The sequence below is a fragment of the Anopheles coluzzii genome, chromosome 3 (genome assembly GCF_943734685.1).
Source record: "Anopheles coluzzii chromosome 3, AcolN3, whole genome shotgun sequence".
Classification (NCBI taxonomy): domain Eukaryota; kingdom Metazoa; phylum Arthropoda; class Insecta; order Diptera; family Culicidae; genus Anopheles; species Anopheles coluzzii.
Window position 1 is genome coordinate 2,528,830 of NC_064671.1, and position 26,336 is coordinate 2,555,165.

Below are 26,336 nucleotides of genomic sequence, written 5' to 3' on the forward strand. Positions count from 1 at the left end.
TCCTTTTCTCGTTGCAGGGGTTCTCATAGTTGTGGGACACTGCCTTGACTCTTGTAGGAAACGAACTTCATATGATGAACTCTAACTGGCACCCTTTTTGGACAGCCTCATGAAATTCCTATTGGATTTGTCAAACAAGGGTGCCATTAGAATCCAATTCACATTGCAATAAGTTCGTTTTACTTAAAAAAGAGTCAATAAAGTGTGCCACTGCTATGAGAACTCCTGGAAAACCCTGTATGTTGTGATATTAATTTTAAATGAACTCACCACCCATTTGGGGAACTAGGGGCAATGTTTTTCGCGCGCTTCATCAATATTCACAGATCAACCGTCGGTAATTTTCTGAATATTTCGAATGTTTTCGGCGCAAAAAGTTAACTCTAACCCTTTCATTTGTTCAATTTTCGATGCTTTTGTTTTGATTTTTCCAGCATCACTTACATTTATTTTCATGTTGTTCATTTGCACCTTGGTTGTTCAAGCCAGCGACATGTTTTTTTCTAGCTAGAATGGCGGCTTCTTTTTGACCACCTTTTTGTCTCCTCTTTTAACACTCACATTTCGCAGAAAAGTGCTGCGCTGTTGAATCCACATTTGGTCGGTTGATTGCATGTTAAATGGTTTGATGTAATGGACGGAAAGATTGCTCTTTTGATGAATCCTCGGTAACACACCTTCCGAGACTCACGCTATCCTCTCCCCATCTCGCGCACTATTGTATCATCAATTTGACTTTCTCACACAAAGTAAAACGTTCTTATTTACACACTCTCTTCTAGCTTCGTGTCTCGCATGCACCTCTTCTTAGCAAACTTACTTTTGTACGCAGTAAAAATATAAAAAATAAAAGTTCTCTTCCCTCAACTCATCACCTTATCCTACTGATCAATCGGCGCTCTCTTGTGAGCTGATGGGAGCTTATGTGCTCTATTTTGAAAACGTTTTGCCTTAAATTGCCCTTTTAAAGGTATGCCCAACAGTACACCTCTACGCGTACTACCATGCATTATTTCACGGATATTATACAGCAAAGTACAACAATTGTGTAACATTGAAAGAAAATCGAAGTTAAATAAAACATTATCATTGTGTAGTGATTCTCTTCTTAACAATGATATTCTTTCCTTAATCTTAGTCTCGAATGAATAGGCACATGTCATACTTATTAGACGCACGAGTTTGTCTGGCTCATGCTTGAAAGTAAAAGTAATTATAGTACATTCTGGTATTTTAGCAGAACACAGCTAAAAATGTGCTTCTTCGCTTGGCAGACACCTTACACCTTTATACAGAATGAATATTTCATTCCATAAGGCATAGCGTCTGCCCACAGCACGGTGCATTCGTCTCGGTTTTCGCTATTTACCTACTCCATCATCATCTCTATTTGATCTACCTTATACCTATTGTAAGGCGCGTACGGAGTACGGCTCAATCCATTGTCTTGAACGATAACGGAGGTTGTGTTCTTCATGAGGTCCTGCCGCTTACCGAGCAACCAATCGACACACATTGCCCGCTGGGAAGCGGTTACATGCTGATCCAGCCACGTATCCACCACCTTCTTAAACCTTTGGTTCATCCGTGTAGTAACGCGACAGTGGCTCTATAAATGGAACGAACAAAGAAAAAAATGAACCCAATTATTGACTCATCTCCACACACCCATTTGCGTGTAACTTTCTCTCTCACGGCATCAACTCCGCCAGTTCGCCTTCCAGCCGCCGCTCACCTACCTTTCTTGCGCGTGTCAGTGCTCCAGGCCGATACATCGTGAAGTTCTTCTTCTGCACCTGGTTCGTCTTGAAGGTACGGTTCACTTTCATCTGCTCGCTATCATCGATGTAGAGCAGATTGCGATCCGCACCATTCATACACGGCAGCCTTTCGGGTGGTGGAGCCTTCTTCACGCCACTACCGCCGAACCAGAGCGGATTGTCTAGCTGTTTGTTGGTGCTGCTGCAAATGCTGTTATTGTTATTGACGTTGTTTAGATTGTTATTGTTGCCACTGCTAGCAGCTTTTCCGCCATTTCCACAGCTATCCCTCGTTGCCGAAGCAGCAGCAGTAGCTGGAGAAGATGAAGGATTCGTTTCTCCTTTCCCAGTGGTCGTACCACTTTCTTCTTGCTGGGAGGACTTTACTTTTCCTCCGGTAGCACCGGTAGCTTCACTGGTTGATTCGTTTAGGGCACGTTGTTTTTCACCCTCCGCGCCGCCAACATTCGAATGTGACTGCTGCTGCTTCGACCCATTACTCGTCGAGGAAGAGGAGAAGGAGGAGGAGGAGGAATTTGCATCAGAAGCTTTCGCGATTTTGCTGCTGTTGGGGGGATTTTCTTCTCCAGCATCGCCCGCCTGCAGCTCCTTCAGCGTTGCCGGATTTCCCTCGATGTTGACCGAAATTTTCCCCACTGTGTGCTTTCGGCTGTGCCTTGCATTGCGGGATAGGAATACGGGCATACGCGTAGAGCCCACTAATTGCTGCGGTTTCTGAGTGGTCGAGAAGAGAGTGCAAAATAACGCAACGAAACAAAAAAGCGTCACGGAAGTAGCGAAATGAAAATAGAAAAAGGAAAGAACAAAGAAAACGAGACACATACATTAATTGGTTTGCTGTCTATGATGGATCTTGCTTTCCTAGCAGCAAAATGATCACTTCGAGTGGAAGGAGGCAATTTATCGATAACAATCGACGACACACGAACGGTCGCAAAGGAAGCGAGATACACTATCTGCACTACCAGGGGAAAAAAGCGTCATAGATCAAACAGGATAACAGGTAAAAACACAAGAGAGGGGACAGAAGTTACATCAACAAAACAAGCGAAACGAAAGGAGCGCGACGAGACAAGGTACACACATTTCCCCGAAAGATCACATTCAAAAGATCGCGTTAGTGTGATACAAATCAGAAAAATGCACCGAACCCGACGATACATGCATGCATTAATAAAATACCGACACAACCAAATTACTATGCAAACACAAAAAAAAAGTACACCAAATTCATACCCAACCACCATTGGTGCGTCATAGGAAGGAGACGACGATGATACTGTCTTGAACAAGCGCGCACAACGTCTTGCAAAGTACGATTAGATGAGGTTAAAAACCTTCTTCCCAAACAACACCCGGATTAGGAATGGATTACGTCTTGAAGAGTAGTAGTAGTAGTAGTGGATGAAGCATGAAGACAAATGACAATTCGTTTGTAGTTTCTATAGCTCAATAGGCATGTTCTTCTTTGCTGTACCAGGTCAAACGCATCAAACTCAACGGAATAATCAAAACGAACAAAATGTCCCCTGTACTGACAAAAACTATGCTTTTCTTCAATGTTTTATTACTATCAAGATTGTTCTATTGTTCCACAGTAAAATTATAATACACTATCGCAATTAAAACCCCTTTTGAATGTGTCTATCATCACTGTGCAAGATAATGTAATTAAAATATTATTTTAAAACTCTAATTCAAACGCAACAAAGCTTCTACAATTTAATTGAAAATAAACGAAAACAACACACATCGAGTAAGGTAAAGAAAACTGCATCTCACTACCAACAACAATTACGCGCCTTGGAGGGGGGAAATAGTAGGTCAATAAAATAGTACGCAGGTTTGTGGCAAAAAGCTAGCTAAACTAGACATACAAGATTAAGAAACCGTTAATTTAGTATAACTAAAATAAAAAAAAAGAAAAAACGTAATGCGCAATTCTACTTCTATTGGAAAGATTCGCTCCATTAAGAGAATAAGAAGAGGCAAATAAATTTAAAAGTATATAAGTAGCAAACAAAATAGTAGTGGCAAGCAGCAGCAGTAATGAAAATAGACGAATGTAGAGAGAAATAGAATGTAACGATTTCGAAGACAAATCTACTGGAAATGAAGAAAAAAAAAACACTAAAACGATTGTATTTGGATATTTTTTGTTTCAACATACCTATTTCGATAACGAACAAACGTGGTTTCCCCCATTTATCAAGTCGCATTATCCCTCTGTTCTCCTCTGTTTTGCCTTTCTTATACTTTTATTGTCGCGCTTAGTGCGAACAACGCCTTTCGTGTAATCAAAGCATCACGCTGTGACCAGTCCACACTTTCACATGAAATGTTTAATCCATAATACATGAGAACATAAGCAAACTAATTGAAAACTATTATCATCAAATCAAACAAGCAGAATTATCTTTTCGTGAGCAATAACAAAAATGAAGAGAAAAATAATATATTTAGTGCACCACCAACACACTTACGATGAAGAAAACTAACTAAAACACAACAAATAATTATTGTGGCAACTCAAAACTACATTGATTTCGGGTGTTTTTTTAGATGTTTTGGTTTGAAGAAATACATGCAAAGGAAGACGCATGTGCAAGAAATAAACGAAATATTTTAGTATTTGCAGGTTTTGTTTTCTTATTGTTCATCTTTTGTGTTGAAACATTCAATCAGACAAGACAACCGCACTGTTTTTTTGCCCGCGTACGCACAGCAGCAGTTGACGATTCTGAGCGATTGGATTTTGCATTATTTCCTCTAATTTTACTTAATTTCTCCTTTTTACACTGCGTCGCCTTTACACCTCTCTCTGCTGTGAGCCGACATTAAAATTGCGGAAGAAATGTACGTTTTCGTGTGTGTGTGTCGTTTTGAGACGAATTATTACTCAAACATGATTTCGGAATTACTACTACATCAATTATCACCCATCATCATCTCTCTTACTACTCCTTCTTCTGTATAAAAACGGCATCCGCTTCGGTGCAAATAAGATACAATAATAATCTCTTCTTTCAATCTAATATTGCGAGTCAAGAAAGTGTACGTACGTACATATTTATGTAAAATACTGCTAATAACCACCACGCACACGCATTTCGCTTCCCCTGCGCATGGACATGGTTTATATCTCGATCTCCAATATACCCTCTCCTCATCTCATCCAGAGCAAAGGTTGAGAGAGTAAAACAAACTGGCGATATTTACACAAAGGACACATGAAGTTTTATGCCATTTCTCTCAGTCTCCTGTCAATATAGATAAAAATAATGTCTGCTTCACATATTTTTCGGAGATTGTGTCTTACGATTGTTATCATTCTACTTATTCACAAAGTTCTCGCCGCCTATACATCATCATCATCATCGCTAATAGCGTTTTTTTACTTTCTTTTTACACACACACAATTAATTTACACACTGCCGCGCTGGGAGCAACACCCCGTGAGCTTTAATTACACACGGCTTTTTCATAAAATTATGCATGCATGCGCATCCATACTAGCGCTGACCATTTCTATAGTAATTACACAATATTTGTTTTCTTGCAGTAGCAATTTCTCCTCCTCTCCAGCTCCCCCCTAGACCGTGTTCTTCGGAGGAACATACAGGGTTTCCCACGATTTATTGGTTGGTTCCCACGATTTATTGGTGCGTTCCCACGATTTTTTGGTCATTTCCCATAATTTTTTGGTAGCAACCCACGATTTATTGGTCGGTTCCCAAATATTATTGGTCGGTTCCCAAATATTATTGGTCGTTTCCCAAATATTATTGGTCGGTTCCCAAATATAATATAATATAATACCGACCAATAATATTTGGGAAACGACCAATAATATTTGGGAACCGACCAATAATATTTGGGAACCGACCAATAAATCGTGGGTTGCTACCAAAAAATTATGGGAAATGACCAAAAAATCGTGGGAACGCACCAATAAATCGTGGGAACCAACCAATAAATCGTGGGAAACCCTGTAACGTTTCTAATATGGCAAATTAACTAAATAATCGCACCACATTTCTCTCTGTACACTTATTTCTGTTTTTACTTGACCTTTTCTATTTACTGACTGTTACATTTCCCTCGTTAGGCAACGAAGTCTACCACCTGCACGGATTGATCCGATCACTACCACTGCTCCACAACCTCTGATGTGTTTGAATTAACATATTACTCCTACCTCCACGTCACAAAATCACAGTCCTCTGCGGCATTGCTGGATATGAGAACAAGAGCCTTCACGCTTTTATCACCTGCTGCCCGAAGAAACCGAACTTCGAACGCAATAGGAGGGAAGCGAACGATTGACACAGATCGTTCAACAATCCCAGCCAGCGAGCTTAGAATTACTGCTGTTTAGTTATTAAAAAGGACTCGTATAGGTCTCTCGTTTGTCTGTCTGTATTTGCTGCTGCTTCTGCCGAGCAGACAGGGAGAGGAAGGAACTCTTTTGGCAATAGATAGAGATTTCGAACTTGTTAAAACAACCACAGCGCAATGCTTTCCGATCCAAAAATAAATTAAAAACTTTACCACGAGGAATGATAGTTTAAATTGAAAACAGTGTAAAAGAAACGGAAATCACATCGATCCCGAGCACTGCTCGATCTTTCCGAGGATCAGTATCATTTTAACGAATGTCCACACACTAGTGAAATTGCTTTAAATTTCCTGTTCTGCTTCACCTATGCCTATCTTTTGGAGTTGAATCAATCAAGTTGAGTGTGTTAGGTGCGAATGGTTGCAAATAGAGCAGCGCAATCTGGGCTCGAAACGATTGAAACTGTTGTTGCATCAATCAATTGACACGCAAATTTAACCGACCAGCCCCAGTTCAAACCCTCACGATAGTCAGTTTCCTGCTGCGCATCTATTTACATTCCTTACTCCCACATGAATGTAAAGATCTGGACTGATACGGTATGCTCACACTAGTAGTAGTAGGGATAGCACGAGTAGTGGGAGTAGGGGGTACAAGATGCTGAGGGTGGTGTCACGTTCGTCTCCTGTGTTAAGTTCGTTTTGATTCGCAACCTATTAACGCAACTCATTGTGTGTGTGTGTGTAGTAAGCTTTGCTCAATTGTTTACATTAAACGTTTTGTTTGACCTGGCACAGAAAAAAAAGATTGTTAAAAGAGAAGAAGAGGTACGAAGAAAAAAAGCTTAAATTAGTCAAACGTATTTGGAAGAGAGCGAGAGAGAGCGAGCACTTTCGATTGTTGGTGTACGATGGAAGTAGTGAATGAATGGTAGGTAATTCGAAGTTGCGCTTTTAGTTGATGGCAAATTGGTGGATCGCGCGCATTAACCAGCTGACAATTACATCGGCTGCAAAGGTCGACAACTCTTCTGTCGATTGTTACTCGAACAGTACAACATATATTACACGAATGAACACAACAGAAGAACCAAGGAAAATAACTCAATTACTATGAACCCTCGCAGTGCTAGTAGTAGTAGTAATAGTAGTTGGTGTTTATAACAAATGATTCCCGCCCTATTCGCCTCTGGCTTACCATGACGAAAACTAAAACATTAAACCCAAATGTAAAGGAAAAAAAAACAAAATCAACAACGATAACAAAAACACAGTAAAAGTAAAGCGTGTATCCAACCGGCACGTGCAGGGGGGAGTTGTTATTGCAGCAATATTTACACAACAAGCGCAACTGGCGTCTTTCTGACTATAACGTAACAGTGCGTCGTTCCCACCAATCCGCCATCCAATGTCCAGGAAATGGGCTAGAGCCTTCACACACCACGTAAATTAGTTTTTAAAAGTGCAACAAACAAATTTTCCAGCTGTCACGCACACACATACGCACACACACACGCACAATCGGGATAGGAAAACAGACGTCCTAACCACACACAGGCCTCTCCTCTTCTATCGATTTGCGCTCACACACACATGTTTTTTGTTCTGAAGCTGTGTGTTGAGGTTTTGCAATCGTTAGTATTTGCTACTACTACTACCAATACTACTTACCAGCTCGACGTCGGGAGTTTCCGTTTTCACCTCAGCATTTCCAGTGCTTCCTCCACCAGCGGCACTGTTGTTGCTGCTGCTGCTACTGTTTGTTGTTCCGGCGGGTGTGCTGTTGTGATTATTGTTTCCACCACTACTACTGCCGCTACTCGAGTTCACCGATGCACCAGTTTCCGCCACACCACTTCCACCACCACTACTACCAACACCACCAGCACCACTTGCACCACCGGCGACACTACTTCCACTAGCTGCGGCATTTGCAGCAGCAACACTTCCACCACCACTACCTACGCCACCACCACCTCCACCACTGCCACCACCACCACCACCACCACCGCCTCCACCACTATCACTTCCGGTACCAGTGGCGGCTGGGTTTGAGAGACGATTGACGTAGGAGCCGTAGGCTTGCGTGCTGGCGAAGTTGTTTGCCGTGTCGTCCGACTCAGTGTCCAGCAGCTCGATCGTTACCCGGCAATCGATTTTGTACTGTTAGGAAAAGAACAAGCAGATGTGCAAAATTAAAATTGGAAATTTCGGTGCCTGGCAGCAGCCGCGAGAGTGAGCGTCCCTCTCCACCGACACTTACGATGTAGATTTTGAAACAATTTTCATCCTGCAGTGCAGCTTCCGCCTTGCGCTGATATGCCAGCTCGGCCGCGATCCGCCGGTTAGCTGTCCGGCACAGGCCACCGGCACCACCCCGTCTTTGCTCCGCCTGGAACAATTCTACACACTCCAGTGCTCCCCGTTCCGTGACGCAGTGTTGTAACTGTCGTACCGCGTTTTGTACAACCTAGCAATTGAAACAATACATTTAGCTGCCGTCGTAAACTGTGTGGTGCTCGTGAGCATCATTTAAGCTCCACTTACCCGATCGAGTGTAAATGCAATATAGGCGTGAATGCCAAACATCTCCCGCAGTGTGTCTTCGTAGCTGCTCGATTCCATATTCCCATCGAGCAGATTTTTCAACATATCCAGGAAAATGTTGTAGTACTCCTCGATACGGATTTCACTCTTCGGCTTTAACCGTAACGCGGTGGCGGTACTGTTGTTCCGGGTGCTCTCGTATGCACGCTCCTCTGCCGCGATTATCTGAGCGCGCTCGTAGATCGAACGCAAACGTTCGCACAGTATCGCGTGCAACCGCAGGAACAGGTACCAGCTGTTGTTAGTGAAGAATAGCGTATATGCTTCTTCCTGTGAATGAAACGAGAAAAAAACAAACATACAAACTAGTACATTGGTACGCGCAAAAAAAAAAGCAATGCTTCTCGCCTCTACGTACGATATGTTTGCTGACGGCGTGCGGTGGTAACGGAGGGCTCATCGGCTGCTGCCCGGTGGTTCCAGAGCTCGCGGAAGCCGGATCCTGCATCATAGATGCATCGCTTTCTTCTTTAATTTCTATCTTTATTGTCGTCGACTTATCCGTGGAGCTGTCGTCGTTTCCGCTTGCGGTATTGCTGCTTCCATTGCCGTCTTCCTTCGTTCGGGAGGCTTCGGCGCCGGATGAGGTCACCGTCGCGGATGAGGAAGTAGCCGATTGCAGATCAGCGGAAGTTGAAGACATTGAGACTGTTTTCGATGCACCACCGTTGCCACCTTCCCCATCCTTGCCGGTTCCTTCCGATACACTCGTGCTGGTCGCTGACGTATCGGTGGAGGTAGCCGCGCCCGAAGCATTACTGGATGGATTGCAATTGCTAGTTGAATTGCTACCAGAAAAGCTCGGGACATTGCTGGACGATTTTTTACCGCTGCTAGAAGATTTGCCTGCGCTGCTAACCTCCTCATCTTGTTCCATCTCCGTATCTTTATCATCTAAAAGGTGAGAGGACAAGACACAGAGCAACAATTATAGAATGTGGTGAAATGGAGAAGTGCTGAGATTGGCAAGAAAATGAAAGAATAAAAACGCACTCTTACCCTCTTCTCGCTCGTCTTCACTGAGCTGCTGACGAGGAGCGAAAAATAGATCCGGCACAAACTGCCGCAGGATGTGCTTTATCCGGGCCTTCTCCTGCTTTTGGATGCCCGTCTGCCGTTTCACGTGGTGTATCAGCAGGTTTGCAGCATCTTCCAGTATTGTCTTGTCTTTGTATGGTATGGTCATGTGAGGCCCACTGGCCTGCGGGACGGCCGCTGCATCGTCGTTTTGCTCATGGCGCTACGTGGAGAGGATTGATAAGTGTATAACAAAATTAGCTTCCATTCAAATTGTTCACAGAAAGTTCATTTTATGCACTATATGTCACCCGCCGTTTCTACACATACAAATACACACGAACACAAACTTAAAGACACACACACACGCGCGCGCAAAAGACTAATTAGTACCGAACGAAATTCAACTGTAAATCTACATTTCTAAGTGTGTGTACTTTTCAACGTCATAAACGACAAAGATGACATGAATCAAACCATTATATTAAACTGGGGACGATCGTGTTTACCTTCATGTAACTCACCTCATCAAAAAGTGTCTCAATTTCATTGAACAAACTTTTCGATCGGAGGGCTTTAATGTCGGTCTGCTTGAAGTTGATACCCTGGTGGTCCAAGGATTTCAGGTAGTACTTTTCGTTTTGCTCTCGCCATTGCTTGTTGAAACTCTGCGGAAGGGAAGGACCATGAAACAAATGTAAATATTCAATCATAGTAGTTACGGGGTTTCCTTTTAGTGTCTCTTCTTACCTTCTGTGCTTCTCGCCATTCTTCCTCCTTGGCTTTCATGCGTCGCAACACAACCGGTACGGCCACCGATGGGTTCTTCTTCAGCCCCTGTATGATATCCGCCGCCTTATCGCCATAGATGCGCCTCAGAGCGCGCTGGTGTATCGTGGTTGACGTTCCGCCCAGACAGTCGTCCAATCGGAACCGGCTCACTTCGTCCTGCGACATGCGCGTCAGCTTCTTCTGCACGCCTTCCAGCACGCGAATGGTGGCACTGTTCGTCTCGATGACCACATCCAGCTCGAAGCGCTCATCCTCACACCGGTAAATGAACTCCTCGTACTGCGTCTTGCGCGACGTCACGAACGTGGAGTCTTCGGCCCAGGTCGGGAAGGACACCCACGTGTCGTTTAGCACGTCCCGGCAGAGGTTCGTTCGGCCGGAGCACTTCACACCTTCGTGAGATTTGGGCAGCGCGCAGTAGCTCGCACCCAGCCGCTTGCACGTCGACAAATCGACATCCGCGGCCAGCTCGCTCTGCGTGCGATCGCGATCCTGGCGGGCGGCGGCCGCAGCCGCTGCCGTGAGCGGTATGCAATCGTTCGCCGCCCCACCACCGACCCCGGTGGACGGGCCGAGGAAGTCCTGGAACCACTTTAGCAGATCGGGAAACCGGTTCAGGAACGGCGAAACCAGCGTCTGTAGCTCCATCTTCGACACGATCTCCTGGTTGTAGAGCGTCAGGCAGCGCAGGAAGTCTTCGTACACGTCCGGACTGCGCAGCGCTTTGCGGACCTTGTCGAAGAACGCGTAATCGTTCAGCGTGCCGTACTTGGACGCTTCTGCTAGCGACACGTCCCTGCAGATGGGCTTGTGCCGCTTGATCGGCGGCGGGCCGCTGCCGTCGCCACGATCGCGCGACGAGCTCATGTTGTTACCGTGGCCAGCCGGGCCGCCCGGACCCACCAGCCCGATCTGGCCCGCTGCGTACGAAGGCGATCGTTTGATCGCGTTCATACCGCCGCCGCTACCACCTCCTCCAACATTCGCCGACACCAGATTTGCCATCACGCTCGGCACTACGTTGGGGCCGGCTCCGGGTGGCAGTACGCTTCCGCCTACCATGGCACCAGTGGCATTCATCGTGGCGATCGATGCACCATGAATGTACTTCGCATTCATTCCACCTCCGCCGACACCGCCCACCCCACCACTGCCGGGTCCACTGCCAACGCCGCCCATGTGGTTGCGATCCTTTTCCAGCATGACCGCGGCGGTACCGACAATGTTACCGCCGGCCGTCCGAATGGCACCACTGCTCACGGAGATGGTGCTGCCCGGCGGCATACCTCCACCGACTCCCGACCCATGGATGCTGATGCCATCGGTGCCCATCGTCGAAAAGTCGCGCTCTTGCTGCAGACGACCCATGTTGGCCGGCTGCATACTGTTGTACACCTTCAAGTTGCCTATTCCTGCACCACTTCCCACGCCTGCCAAGTTGGAATTTCCCAGCTTTTTGCCACCGCCGCCACCACCGTGCACCGCTGGCCCGGAAGCACCGCTCCCTAGACCGACGATACCTGCCGTGCCGGCTGGCACTCCCAACTGCTGCTGCTGCGGCTGCTGCTGTTGTTGCTGCTGCTGTTGCTGTTGCTGCTGCTGTTGCTGCTGCTGTTGATGCTGGTGGTCGTGCATCGAGGCGTTCACCACCAAATTATGCGAATTGTTCTTGCCCGAGGCCAGATGGTGCTGCTGCATGGCCGCCTGGTTGTGGTGGCTGGTCGCGTCGGGCAGGAATTGCCCAAACTCTCGCAGCAGGTCCTCCTGATTGTCGAACAGCTGCGCCACCTGGGTGTACACCTCCGCCTCGGTCAGCTGCTTCGCGCTCGTCATGCAACCGCTCTGGGCTCCCTCCTTGTACGTTTTCTGCTCCTTCTGGTAGGTGTGCAGAATCTCGAGGAAGCGTTTGTACTTTTCTGGCTGCGTGTGGAATCGGTTTTTGATTTTGTTCACGTACGTAATGGCATGATTGAACTCGACCGGCTGGTTAGCGGTGGCCGTGGGCGTCGGCACCACCGTCGTCGTGACGGTCGCCGTCTGCGCCTCCGGCGGCGGCTGCACCTGCTGCATCGTCGTCTGCTGGTGGTGCTGCACCTGTGTCGGTGCGGTCACCATGCCCGTCGGCACCATCCCTGCCCCGACAGCTCCCGTTCCCTGCTGCTGCTGCTGCTGTTGCGAGATAATCTGCTGCGTTAATATCCGATGTATGTTGGACGGCGTTGCCTGGCCCGTCACAACCGTTGCACCGGCTGATCCTCCGCCGGTCGTAGCGTCTACCGCCGACACCACTGTAGTGGACGACGCCGTAGAGGCGGTAACGCCCGTCGGCAGGCTGGCATTGCTGGCGACCGAACCGGTGGATATCGTCCGTTCGCGGTGATGGTCACTGCGCGAGGAGAAATTCTGCGCCACCTGCGGCCCGGATGCTCCCCCGGTCGTTGTCGTGGTGGCCGTTAAGGTTTGCGCGTTCTGTGCCGTCGCCGGGCTAGCGTTACCTCCCGCCGTGCCACCCGTCGGCTGCTGCAACGGTGTGCCGCCGTGAATGGGGACGCTAGCGCCTGGCGCTGCGGTGGCCGCATGCCCACCGCCGTAGGCCATGAGATTTACGGCTCCGGTCGTGCCGGAAGCGTTCCCGACCGAGCTCGCTGTTACAACGGTCGTTCCGCCCGCCCCACTTCCGGGCCCACCGGTCGCTATCTGACCGCCGCCCTGAAAGATCGTGTTGTACTTGTGCGGTGAGGGTTGCGGCGCTACGGACGCACCGGACGATGCCGTCGGCGGCACCGACACGGACACCTGGAACAGGTAGCAGCCTTGGTCGTTCGCCTGTACCTCGATCTTGTATCCCGGCGGCAGGAACGTGTTGAACCCAACGATCAGCTCCGGATGGCCCCGGAACAGGTTGGACACTCGCTGGATGACGCCGGGCGTGTCGATACTTTGCGATTTGAACTCTTTCATGATGTCGAGGAAATCATTGTACACCTGGGGCTGATTGCCAAAGCGGAACTTCACCTGGTCGAGATAGCTGAGCGCGTCCTCCACCTTCAACCGCTGCAGCTGGGCCTGCCCCTGGGGCGGGGGAGGTGGCGGGCCCTGTGCCGCACCACCGCCTCCTCCTGGCAGGACGCCTGGCGACATGCTGGTCGTTATAACTTGCTGTCCTCCTCCTGCGGTTACACCGCCGCTGCTTACTACGGAACTGTTACTGTTTGCCGTGCCCGCGTTCGTCGCGACGGCCGTGGCATTAACCACGGTGCTTTTGTGGGTTGGGCCGCGCACTTGATTTGACGCGTTCACCACGTGGATTTGCTGCTGCTGTGGATTCGTTGTTTGCTGGGTTTTTACCAAATTGCTTCCAAGCGTGGTGTTATAAGCTGTAAATAGAAACGGTTACCCGAATGTTAGTTCGATCAGATGCAACACTAGGCGGCACTGCAGCCTATTGTACTACTAGAGACACTTACTGGTTGTGTACTGGACACTGGTGGCCTGCTGTGGTGCGACCAGCTGGGTCCCTTGCTGTTGCTGCTGCTGCTGGGTGCTAAGATTAGTCACGGAATTGACTGAATCGGGCGGCGTGGCCGTCTTTATGACATTCGGCGGAATCTGGTACTGTATGGTCGTGCCAGTGCTGCTGGCCACATTGTGCGGTTGCGTTGTCGTGATAATGCGCTGCTGTCCCGTCGGAGGCTGAACCCGCGGTTGCCCGAATTGTATCTCTTCCGTTCTCCCGCGCTTCATCGTGGGTTCATTTTCTGTTCGTTTAACTCTTCTTCTCTGCTTCTCTACTGCGAGTATGGGGCTTCTTCCTCTACTAGCTTTACACTGTGCGCTACAACACACGCTAAAACCCCAGAAGCACTACACTAAATGCCTTTTATGCAGCCCCCCGCAGAGTAGGCTGTGTTCACTCGCGCAATGTACTACTACTGCAGATAGATGAGCGTTCGTTTTTGTTTTTCATTTCTTCCTTCACAAACATGCATCACCGCCTTTCCGCACACAAACACACACACACACACACACACAACCGATTTGTTTGCCACACTCACTCAAATGCTCTACGCCACCGCTTCAATGTTCTTGTTTCTATTACACCTTTGTCAATCCGTATATTGTTCAAAGAATTCTGCAATCCTCTCCGACACTTTGGCCGCTTTATGCTCATTTGCACAAGATAAATTTACCATAGAAAATGGTTTGCACGCCGATAAAGGGTCACCCAACGCCAATGAACGCTGCAATTGGAAAAAGGAAACGAAAAAAGAAAGATATATTAGCAATTCTGCGACTTTAAACTGAAGTTCTTTTATCAAAAGGATAAATAATATACACAACATTGCGAATTTTTGTCTTAGTAAGGACGCTACCCTATTTTCGAGCAACAACATATCGGGCAGAAAAATAATGTTTCTTTGTTTCTTTCCCATTCTCTCGGCGAAACTCGGCGCGACCGAGGCTTGATGATGATGGTGATATCGGGGAGATACTGTTACTCTCTTTCTCTATTTGTTTGTCGATTTCGCTCTATTTCTCTTGATCAACAAAGGAGAACCAAAACGTTGCCACACTTCTCGTTTTATCACGGCACATTAGAAGAAGAGGAGTTCCCCCTATCATTATTAGCTTCAACAACACGAAACAAGAGCGCTTTCGGCACACGAAACAAGAGTGAAACATCTGTTTGAACGGAAAATATTTGGATCGATTAACTAACACGCTCCTCCGCCTCTGTTCTGCCTTCAATCTTCTGCCGGGAGCTTTTCTCTTTCTCACAACACGCAACACAACATTTTGCATCGGAGAAGACTCCCGGGGACGAAGATGGACCGGACCTGCGCACTGTAATCGCCGTCACATTCGGCGGAGTACGTTTCGGCGGAGCTACGATGTTATCCTTTTTCGCTTCCGGGCGTCCTAAAGAGAATAAAACATTGCTTGTGGAGGTCATTTTATGACAATGACAGTGGCAAATCGTAGTTGCACAATTACTCATAATGCGAGTAATAGCCTCCCGAACGTTTCAGTGACCTTTGTAGGAAAGTGCTGAAAAACTGGTTCAGTATCTCTATGTGTTTTCTTTCCCTAAACAAGACGGATACACGGCAATTATGCGTTTACACATGAAACCCGCGCTGAAAAGAGCTTCACGCAAATTGGAACCTCTCTCCCGGCTTGGCTTTCCCGAAAACCCAGCAGCAGCAACTAAAATGACCTCTCGTGCTCACTCTTTCTTGCTGCTCTCTAACAAACACAAACCCATTGAACCGGTATTTCCTGCGTTAGTGTGTGCAGCCAGCAGCACACACATCCTGCACCAACCAGTGCATTTCCGTCGAACGGCCGCCCGCGATTTGATGCGCGTTTATTGGGCGGACACAACATCCGCCACCACCACCACCACCATGACCCCCAGCCACCGCCTCCCCGCCCTAGTGGGAACCTGTGCCTTTCCAACTGGATTGGGGATGGTGAATGTGTCGCGCATATCGTGCTGTGGTGAGAGTGTGTCTCGCTGGTTGGCGGTGCATTACTAACATTTAACCTCGGAGAGAAAGAGACACCCATGTGTGCATGTGAATGTGCATTTTAGCGGTTCACAGCGCGCGTCACCCTGTTGTGCTCTTGGCCGAGGGGCAGATTTTCGTCCGTGCGCCGATACACTATTCGTATTGAACTATGGAGCGCTCCTTGCAGTTTTGCTTGCTTCCCTCCGGGTTACGATGAGATACACACACACAACAAATATTACACAACCGTTCAATTCTCTTTTTAACACAAACGCTGCGCTTTCAGGCGGAGCAGATGATGGGTTTAAAAAAAAAGCGAGTTTTTAATGCAGCTTGCAATTTTTAAAAGTAACATACCTTACATCCTTTACTCTATCAATTTCTACTTCTTCTTAAAACACAATGTAACAAGTATCAAGCGGTACATACAATGGAACTATGATTTGGCGTAACTTGGCCCGGAAATATGCTCGTCGGAACGCACTTCCAAGGGCTTGATTATGCACTTCCAGACACTGCACAATGCCACAGCATCCTCAGCACCGTTGCCACAATTCGACACTGAGACAGTATTATCACACTCCTCTCCAGTAGCAGCAACGACGGAGGAGGCTGTGCGTACGAGAGCATTCGTTACAGGTATCTGTGTTTGTGTAACATGGCACAGAGGAGAATGGAGATTATTACACGAGAACCGCCGTTCTGTGAACAACATACTATGCGAGAAGAGCATCCGCGAGAGTTGGCGGAGTCGCAATGAAGCGGTGCTTTCTTCAACACGCAAACTTTCTTCACCATCAACGGAGAAAACTGGCAGCTTTATGCCACACATAGAACACGGAACATTGGAGCATCTTGCAGTTATGAAATGCTGTTCTTTTGCAGTACATCTTAAGCGAAAGCATTTGGGCGAGCCTCTTTACTCGACCCGATGAATAGCAGAGTGGCTGGCTACACAACAAAGCACAACTCTTACTATACAAGATTTACCCACAACGCATCATCATCTCGCTCATCAGGCATTCCGGGTTTTCACCGTTTTTTTTTCTTCTCTCTCGTTGGTCTCTCGCGTTCACCAACACACTTGCTCTTCTCTCACGGTACCAAGTTTGAAGCGCGTTAGCTCACGCACATTCGTAACAATGTTGCTTTGACTGGTCACTGCGGGAAAAAAGGCGCGGATTGCCCCGATGTGTAGTAGTCTCGCACAGACAAACCGAAACCTACAGTGTTTGTGTTCCCGTTTGGCTCTTTACACTCGTACAAACGTTTTCTAAGCATCACAATTTCATCGCCATTTGTAATCATCTACACAAAAGCGACACCTTGCGTGGCACACCGCTGGATGCTTTTTCTGTAGCCTTATAGTAGGCAACTTTTTCTTCCACTTTCCACTTCTGACCCACATAGCAAAACTAGATTCACGATCATGTTTAACACCCTTGTTGCAAACCCTCCCCCTGGCCCTCTGCTCGCTCTCTGCTGGCTCCAACAAAATCCTCCTGCGTGTGAAGTGTTGCTATGGAAACGCGGGAGGGCGGCAGGGTGGTTTAGATAGAAAATATTCCATGCACCTCCAGACAGACCACACAACTCACTCCACAATTACGCATTCGTGACAGATGTGTATATTTCACTTTTGTCAGCCGATTGCAGTACACGCGCGCGTTCTACGCATTTTAACTTGAAAACGCTCAACTTGGAATGATACGCCAGCGTACGCCACCAGAGTCAGCGAGACAACCAAGTCAAACCATCATAGCTTCCTCCACCATCCTCTCCTTTCGCCCTTCGTCCAGCTCCTCTTCTACACACACACACACACGCGCATAGTCACTTACACACAGCCACCTAGAATATTCACCTCCAATTGGACCAAATAGCACAACGCCGAGAAGGAGGCCAACACCGTCAGCAACGTCCTCTGGCCTCCAACCAGGCCAAGGCGGTAAACATGGGCCAAGGCGCGCCGAACGAGACAAAACAAGGGACCGAGCGAGCGATAGACAGAGAGACAGTCATAAAGGGAGAAAGAGCGCGAATGACAGACACAGAGCGGGAAAGAAATACTTCCTTCGCGCTGTGTGCGTGAGATTCACACACACTTTACAAAGGGTGATTGCGTTTCACTGCGAGAAACCCTGCTGGGATGGGAAGTGTGCGTGTGTTGGTGTGTTGAACGCATTTCATTGTGTTAGTGGTCTAAGGCAAAGGCGGCCGTTTTTCGTCTCTCCTAGCTTCTGCTGGCTGGCTGCCGCCCCTGCTGCTGCTGCTAGAGCTTGTTGAAACCGCTTTTTGCTTCTCTTTGAGGGTGGCGCAGTGGGGGCTTGGGCCACACGCATGCAGAAACACGACAAAACATGAACCAGCTCGGCTGGAGTCGCAACGATTCAAACCAAAACTAACATTTGCCTTGAAAATTTGTCACGAAATTTGATAAACTTTGTTGACAAATTAGTTACATTCCGGTTTATAAGTCAATTCGAGTTTAGAAATCATTAAAAACATTGCATTTCTTCAAGCTGAAATAACAATGCACTCGTTCACTAGCGATTATTCAGGGTAGAAAAAAATGCAATTTTGCGTGAATGATAATTTTCATACTATTTGAGAAGTAGAAAGATTTTTTTTACTCTGTACATTCCAATTGCAAAGCGATAGCACACGCAAACACACACATACTTTTCCGCTTCAAACTAACGCACACGCACACACTGGCATATACGCAACACCATACCACCGGTCTGTCTGCGCTATTTTATTTTACCTTCCTTAACCCGACCCAACGCCACAAAACGATAAAGAGAATCGCAATACGAAATAAACGACTAACGATAGAGAGCGAGAGAGAGCGAGAAAGAGAGAGAGAGAGAGAGAGAGAGAGAGAGAGAGAGATAGAGAGACAAAAACCTATCTTTGCTCTCGTTCAGTGCACACGGGTTTCTGTGTGGTGGTGTGAAAAAATCGGTCCACGCTCCCGCGCGCGATATTTCCCGCTCTCACCACTACACACGAAGCACACGCAACGCACATATTCAAACTTGCGCGCTTGTGCTAATGTGCCAGGAGGTACAGTACGCGTCACGAGAATGAGAAAACGCAGTTCGCTGCTGCTCTGCGCGACAATCCAAAGAATCCAATAGGAAAATAATATTACCGTACCGGAACCAAACCGAAACCGTGCACGGAAAACAAGGGGGCGAGTAGCACGGGGCGGCGCGCGTCGCTGGTTGCCGTGAACAAGCGCGGTCAGTGAAGTATGGGGGAGAGAGGGGAGAAGTCGATTCGAGTCGCAAAAATTAAATATATGGAGTGTGTGTAAAAGGCTAAATAAACTCCCTATTAAAATTCATCCATGGTGTGGCAGCGGAGGTGGCAACAACGGCAACATCATCACTGTTGTGTGTCCTTGTGTGTGCTGTAATATCGTTTTCACGCACAAACCACACTCTCGTTTGTATGGAGCCCGCCGCCATACACCCCACCCCCGGGATAACCTCTTTTTATCACACATTTTTCGTGATGCAGCACACCCCATCGCAATAGCATAACCGCAACATATTATGAATGTGGCCACCAGAGAGGACGTGTTAAATGGCAGCAATATTATTACGTTTATCATGACCGAAGGGAATCACAAGCACAGCTCAACACACCACCAAATGATGCACACGTACTGCACACACACACACCCTCATACACACAAGCACTGGCTGGTTGTCAAAAGTGGCAAAGAAGAAATGCTTAGAAAAGCTATTTCAACCCAAGAACTGCGGCTTCGAAAAAAAATAATAGCTCACCTGTAGGAAAAACACACTGCACCAACCATAGCGAACGAACCAATAATTCAAGATGCCACCAGGCACATCACACTCCTTTCCTTCTTTTCCTGTGTAGATAATGTTTTGCCTTAAACTTTCAGCTCATGAGTGAAAACACACATCTTCCCCTAAACACTAATCACATTCCTCAAAGGAACATTTTTCGTCAACTACTTTCAAACACATCCCGTGACACGGAGCGAGCACAAAATGGGACTTTTCTTCTTCGCTTACGCGACGCGTCTCAATCGCACGAACAGCCGGATGAAAAGCTGCCTCTGCTGCTGCTGCTGCCTTTCCTACTACTACTGCCAACCACTCTGCCCTTTTTTTCTTTTCATGACGACGACGACGACGAAGGCGACGACTGCGGAAAAGATGACAACGAAGGCCAGCAGAGCGGGAGCGGAGGAATCGCTCTGTGTTTGAAGGTAGCAAACACACACACACTATTGCAGACTGTTCAACACGCGCCTGTCACGCACACACTCAACCCGAAGCTACCGTACTGAACTGTCAGTAACGGCGTTACTCTGACATTACGACTACGATGTTTTAGTTGCCCAACCTCAAGGGACGGGTGGATTGGTGCAAATTTCAACAGCCAACTTCAATCGTGATAAACCACGGAAACTGTACTGCTGTTTCTAATCGCATTTGATTCTCGAGGATTACTGTCGTTCTTTTTCTTCTTCTTTTTATTCCTGTCCCTAACCTCATTCGCGATGTCTACTCGCGCACGGCTGTAAACCCGCCCGCCGGCGTTTAAAAATATATCCGAGTTTGTCAATTTCGACCGACACACATCTATGCAATGCAGTGTCATTCTTTTTCTTTACTTTTCTGCTTCGCTGTGTGTGACTCAACAAACGCTCCCGAGCTACTTTTCCCCATAGATTTTCCCCACTGACCACAAAGAGCAGGAACAGCAATCGGGGAAAAAAGGTAATCTCACCGTAAAGGAAGATTCGAGCCAGAGGCGAAGAATTAAAAACGAAAAACCTGACATACTGAATCAAGGTGCTATTTTGTAATGGTGTGGTTTTTTATCAGCAGAAACTACAATGTGGCGTGCCACACACTACACCGTCGTCAGACACAAAATAATCAAGTATCTAATCACACACACACGCCGTTAGAGTGCTGCTGAACGACACCCATTTGCCACGGTGGCGGCGGTCAGGACAGCACAGCACACGATGTGTGGCGTGTGTGCTGCTGCTGCTGCTGCTGATGTGCGAAAGCAAACATGTGGACAATTCACGTTCACGTCCGCCCAATCCGTGCGCAACACAACCAAATAGCATATGCCACCACCTCGAGAACTGCTGCCGCACACGAGATGATCAAGCTCTGTTCGGCCTACTAGATGCACAGACAGGGCACTTTTTGTTTACCTAGAGTGTGCACATTCCGGACTGTTCTAATCTTGATCACTCGGATGCGTTTAGCACCCAGCGAGGGATTCTTCCACACACAGCGCCAAAGAATCTAATTTACATAACAAACTGGCTGGCGGGAGAGGTGGAGGAGGGATCCGAGAGGAAGCCGCCAAGTCCGTCTGTTAAAACACAAAAAGCCAAATACGGCGATACCCTTTCATACTCTGGCATGATCGTTTTCTCCCATAATAGCTGAGGCGAAAGGTTCTGTTTTGAAAGTGCACACACACACACATACTCACACATCGACCGAGCTATAGTACACACACACACACACAACCGAAGCACACAATCATTACACTATCTATCACATTGGGAAAGAAAATTGTTGATCAAAAAGAGAGTAAGCTGCAGCTAATTCCAACAGTATTCAACAAACACCCAGCGGATCAGGGCATTCCGGGTAGAGGACGGGATCGGGGGGACGAGATGCGGCAAAATGATACACCTCCCACACCCCCCTTCACCCTATTAGCTACACTTCCTATCCAGCTTCACTTACGAATCCTCACCCGCCGCCTCATTATGACTATTATTATCTTTCTATCTATTACGCATGCAGCCGCCGATTGGACGAGCGCGGCCGACACACCAAATAAAAGTTGCTACCTTGCGCGCCGCAAAACCGGGAAAAAACAAAATGGCGCGTGAAAGTTATTTTTCTTGTTCTTTTATTTTGCTTGCATCAGATGGTAACGGCTCGTGTACGTATATGGCGGTGTGCTTTCGTAGTGTGCGTGTGTTTCAACCCTCTGCTGTGCGAGGTGTGTGTGTGAGCGAGTGCTGCTCGTTGCTCACACTCCGTACCACACACTTCCGCTCGCTGCCCACCTTCCACAACTAACCTTTTCCGTCGTTTTGCCCACGAACGCAGCGCAAATGCGGGTACAGCCACGACGAACGAAAAACACTCCTCCTGACAACCGCATCGAAATGGAGCGGGCAAGTGAATGAGAATCTGGCCCCCAAAACATGCATTCCGCTCGTAAAGGCAGGACAATTTCCGCAGATTTGGAAAAAGACGCCACCGCCAGTGAGGCATCGTCGTTTTTTTTGTGGTCTTCCACAAGGGCAGCACGCTTTCATAAGAGGCTGTGAGAACAAGACTACAATGTGGAAACTTACCTTGAAGGTGAATGATGATGGCATGTATCATTTGCTTGCTGGTGGTGCTGTGGTGTATCTGCTACATTACGAGCTGTGGCGATGTGATCGGGTTTGATGTGAACCAAATGCGGACATTTCGCACATGCTGCTCCCGCTGCTGCTGCTGCTGCTTCTAGTGGCCCATTCAGCGCTGTGGTGCCTGTAGAGTTTCACGGCCGCCAAGAAGGCAATGTTGGCCCTTAAAACCAAACTACCAAACCACCGACCGCATCGACCGACCGAAAGCAGAGTACAGCATCGGCGGAACAGAGATTTCTCACGCGCGTAATTATCGCAAAACGCGACGGACACACAGAGACACAGCACACCACCGAACGCCAAATGCACATGCACACGAATCGTCTCGGACGCCGTCCACCTAGAATGATCACGCAAAACCACGCTTCTGGTTGTTGGCAATAGCGAACAACGAACACCTTTCACTGAATGCTTCGATTTTCACTTGAAATTCATATGCAAAATTCACTTTTCCGTCGTCACTCGCCTTCGAGGAGGAAGCTGCCAGCCGATAGGAAGATCAATTTGTTCTCGCAGCGCAAACATCAAAATGAACCTGGACGAGGTTGGCCAACTGACCGCGAGTGTACTGTCAAAACGCCTTCAACCGTTTGACAGTACGGTGCCCGCAACTGTCAAAATGATTTCATAACAGTGATTTGTTGGGTGGCACAGTTTGCCGAAAAAATAATAAACTGAGCATGTTCCAGTAGAAGGGAGACAGTGTGGATGATCTGAATAGCCGCATCGATTTACAGAGATGACCGAAAGCAGGGTACTTACGGAAGACGTGGACATTGATCCACCATCGGAACGGGTAAGCGGAAGAAAATACACTGCCACATTCGGCTGTTCCTCCACTAATCGCACGTGCGGTCTTCTCCCCACAGTCTGTCGTCATTTTTGGACGAGATGTTAGCACGATCCCGTGCTTTCGGAACAGCTACCTGTACGGAATCAGCATCGGTATAGGGGTTGGATTTTTGGCATTTCTAAAAACCTCACGCCCCCAACTGTCCACGCACATCGGGTTCGGCACGTTCATGGCAACGACGCTCGGCTATTGGTTCCCGTGTCGCTACAACTGGTCCAAGCAAAAGTTCGACGCAGCTCAGCTGCAACAGGCACTGCAGCAGCAGGCGCTTTACGAGGGCACCGAAAAGGAACGGGAGCTAGCGATGAAGACGGAACAAGCCTAAAAAGGGCCTGGCACCGTTGCGCGTAGTAGTTGCAAGGGCGTTGTGTACATTATTATCTTAAGAAACGATAAAGAAACGCGTGTTACCCGTAAGTGCAATTTGTTACGTTTTATTCTAATCCCAACGCTCGTCTCATCGCTTGCGCTTCGTCGGATTCGTTCAGCGGCGAATGACCGTTCGGTTCCATCGAGACGCTTGCCGTTCCGGAGCTTATCGTTCGCAGCACCGTTGAATAATCGCCCAGCTCGGCCAGTGGCGCAATCACTGTCACGACCTTATTGGCTGATCCACGCGGCGCCACATCTTCTATGCGCGCTCTACGTCGGCTCAAATCGGCCAGTATCGGCGGCAGATATTCGCTGGGCGTTACAATCTCGAGAAACATGTCCGGTTCCAGCAGCCGGCAGCGCGCATTCGCCAGGATGTTGCCGATGCATTGGGCAGAGGCAGCCATGATGAAGGGATCGGCCGTTCCCTTCCCTATCGTCAGCGCGTGTAGCTTGATCGTACAGTTGGCCAGCTGGCCGCCCAGCTTGGGACCGCGCTGTAGAGCGGCGAGTGCTCCCTTGCGGAAAAACGTCATCTGCCTCGGTCGAACGAGTTTGAGTGTTTCCTGCGCTTCGGCCGAATTGTCCAGTACGATGCGCTCCTCGTTGCTCTCGCTGGCAGTGCTGGGATGGATGGTCATATCCATGTACACCGATTGTCTACTGCCGGCTATTTCCTTCTCTGCCCTCCACTCTCCACGGCACGGCTCGTCCAGTGTTTCCTTGTAGGCTATCTGGAGCGGACCGAGATCGGCATCGATGCGATACTCGGTCAAAATGCGCGATTTCACTATTTCTAAATGCAGCTGGCCCATGCCACCCAGCACCGTTTGCCCGGTCACTTCATCGTATCGCACCCGCAGACTCGGATCCTCGCGCTGGATCTCACGCAACGCATTGTCCAGCGCCGACTGTTGCCCCGAGGAGGGTGGTTCGATCGAGCAAAAGTAGACCGCGTCTGGGATTGTCGTTTGCAGGCCTAGCTTCGACGCTAACAGCAGCTCATCGTCTGCGCTTTCGTCGGTGGCATCGCTAGCCGTGGATAGCCGCTTTAAAGCCTTCTTCAAAGCAGCCGCGTTCGCCACCACCAGGTCACCGGTAACGGTCGATTTTGGACCGGCACAGAGACCGATGTTTCCCGCACCGAAGGACTCGATCTCACGATACTCATCCGCCAGCGGCTCATAGATGCGCTGTATCGTCTCCGATCCTCCGGTGGCAGTGATAAACTTGGACCCCTTCTTTACCGTTCCTCGGAAAGCGCGGATCATCGTAATAGGGCCACGCTGTTTGTCGTGCGTCACTTTAAACACCTTGCCCACGAAATCATTCCTGAAAGATGAAACATTTATAAAATCGCCTTCTATCCGCGCTTGGCTATTCGTTACCCACCCGAAACAGTCATAGATCTGGTTTCGTTCGCTTGGTGCCGGTAGGAAATTCAACACACTGTCCATTAGCAGCTGCACTCCAACATTTTTGTACGAGGATCCCAACAGCACGGGCACGATTTGCTGCTTCAGTGTACAATTACGAAGCGCATCCAGGACTAGATTCAGTTTAACGTTTTCCAAACTATTCGCTTCAATGATGGCCTGCGCCAGGTTGTCGTCCATGCCGGACAGCAAGTCGATCAGCTCGTACAGTTTCTCCTGCACCTGATCGTGCAGCTGTTCGTCACTGATGGGGATGGCTTTGTACGATCGGCCTTTGCCCTTGCTGTCCCAGATGATTTGGCTGGCCGACAGCACATCAATTACGCCTAGAGGAGAGAGCAATTGATCTCCGTTATTGCGACTATTTCAAGCACTAAATCAAGATCATTTACCAGTCAGTCAGCTTACCTACCAGTTTCCCCGCCTCTTTGATGGGCATCTGCAGTGGCACCGGTACGGTGGACAGCTTCTTCTCCAAATCCTCCAGGCACGCATCGAAGTCGGCACTTTCTTTGTCCATTTTATTTACAAACACCAACCGAGGCAAGCGATGCCGATCGGCCTGTCCCCACACGGTGACGGTTTGCGCTTCCACACCGGCCGACCCGTCCAGGATGATGACCGTACCGTCCACGGCACCGAGCGATTGCTCGACCTCCATCGTAAAATCGATGTGGCCCGGTGTGTCGAGCAGGTTGATGCGGTACTCCTTCCAGTTGAAGCTCACCGCTGCGCTGCATATCGTGATGCCTCGTTCGCGCTCCTGCTGCAAAAAGTCCGTCACCGTATTGCCAAGCTTGACCTCGCCCAGCATGTCGGTGCGGCCGGAATAGTACAGCATGCGCTCCGTCGTCGTCGTCTTCCCCGCATCGATGTGGGCCAGTATTCCGATGTTTCGGATACGCTTCTCGCTGATGGTTCCATCGGAGTTGTGCACTTGCCGGCAGGACGCGACCGAGGCCGGCAATCGTGGCCTGAGCCGTGCTGCAAATGCCGCTTTGTGCAACCGATTGCACAACATTTCGGTTTTTTGCGGTAGAGCGCGCGCGAACAGGCGGTTCGATGGGTTGGTGTTTATTTACATCGTGTGCCCCCCCTCTCTGTTTGCCGCTGCCCTGACAGAGGGGAATTTGACAGTTGCCTATCGACCGACGTTGATGACGTTTGACATTTCTTTAT

The 26,336-nt window shown here is 48.5% G+C and overlaps 3 protein-coding genes across 8 annotated transcripts; 1 reads left to right on the top strand and 2 right to left on the bottom strand.

Annotated features, from left to right (window-relative positions):
- Nucleotides 1-416: 416 nt before the first annotated feature.
- Nucleotides 417-23,004, bottom strand: LOC120957993 (paired amphipathic helix protein Sin3a). 6 transcript variants are annotated; one of them, XM_040380498.2, is made up of 11 exons: nt 22,437-23,004; nt 14,003-14,776; nt 10,494-13,912; nt 10,268-10,411; nt 9,720-9,966; nt 9,085-9,620; nt 8,667-8,996; nt 8,383-8,589; nt 7,791-8,282; nt 1,740-2,495; nt 417-1,609 (listed from the first exon to the last, which is right to left on the bottom strand). In XM_040380498.2, exons 2-11 carry the CDS (start codon nt 14,277-14,279, stop codon nt 1,370-1,372), a joined length of 6,648 nt encoding a protein of 2,215 aa, XP_040236432.2. In that variant the 5' UTR covers nt 14,280-14,776; nt 22,437-23,004; the 3' UTR covers nt 417-1,369. The 6 variants fall into 6 exon arrangements, with proteins under 6 accessions (XP_040236432.2, XP_040236431.2, XP_040236427.2 ...); XM_040380497.2 differs by having other exon boundaries at nt 9,726-9,966; nt 10,253-10,411; XM_040380493.2 differs by having other exon boundaries at nt 10,253-10,411.
- Nucleotides 23,005-23,103: 99 nt separating this feature from the next.
- On the top strand, nt 23,104-23,766 carry LOC120958006 (cytochrome c oxidase assembly protein COX20, mitochondrial). Its single transcript, XM_040380531.2, has 2 exons — nt 23,104-23,292; nt 23,366-23,766. The coding sequence occupies exons 1-2, from the start codon at nt 23,236-23,238 to the stop codon at nt 23,672-23,674; spliced, it is 366 nt and encodes a 121-aa protein (XP_040236465.2). The 5' UTR covers nt 23,104-23,235; the 3' UTR covers nt 23,675-23,766.
- A 1-nt stretch (nt 23,767) lies between these two features.
- On the bottom strand, nt 23,768-26,269 carry LOC120957997 (ribosome-releasing factor 2, mitochondrial). The gene is made up of 3 exons (XM_040380507.2): nt 25,566-26,269; nt 25,114-25,483; nt 23,768-25,053 (listed from the first exon to the last, which is right to left on the bottom strand). Exons 1-3 carry the CDS (start codon nt 26,176-26,178, stop codon nt 23,784-23,786), a joined length of 2,253 nt encoding a protein of 750 aa, XP_040236441.2. The 5' UTR covers nt 26,179-26,269; the 3' UTR covers nt 23,768-23,783.
- Between the last annotated feature and the right edge of the window lie 67 nt (nt 26,270-26,336).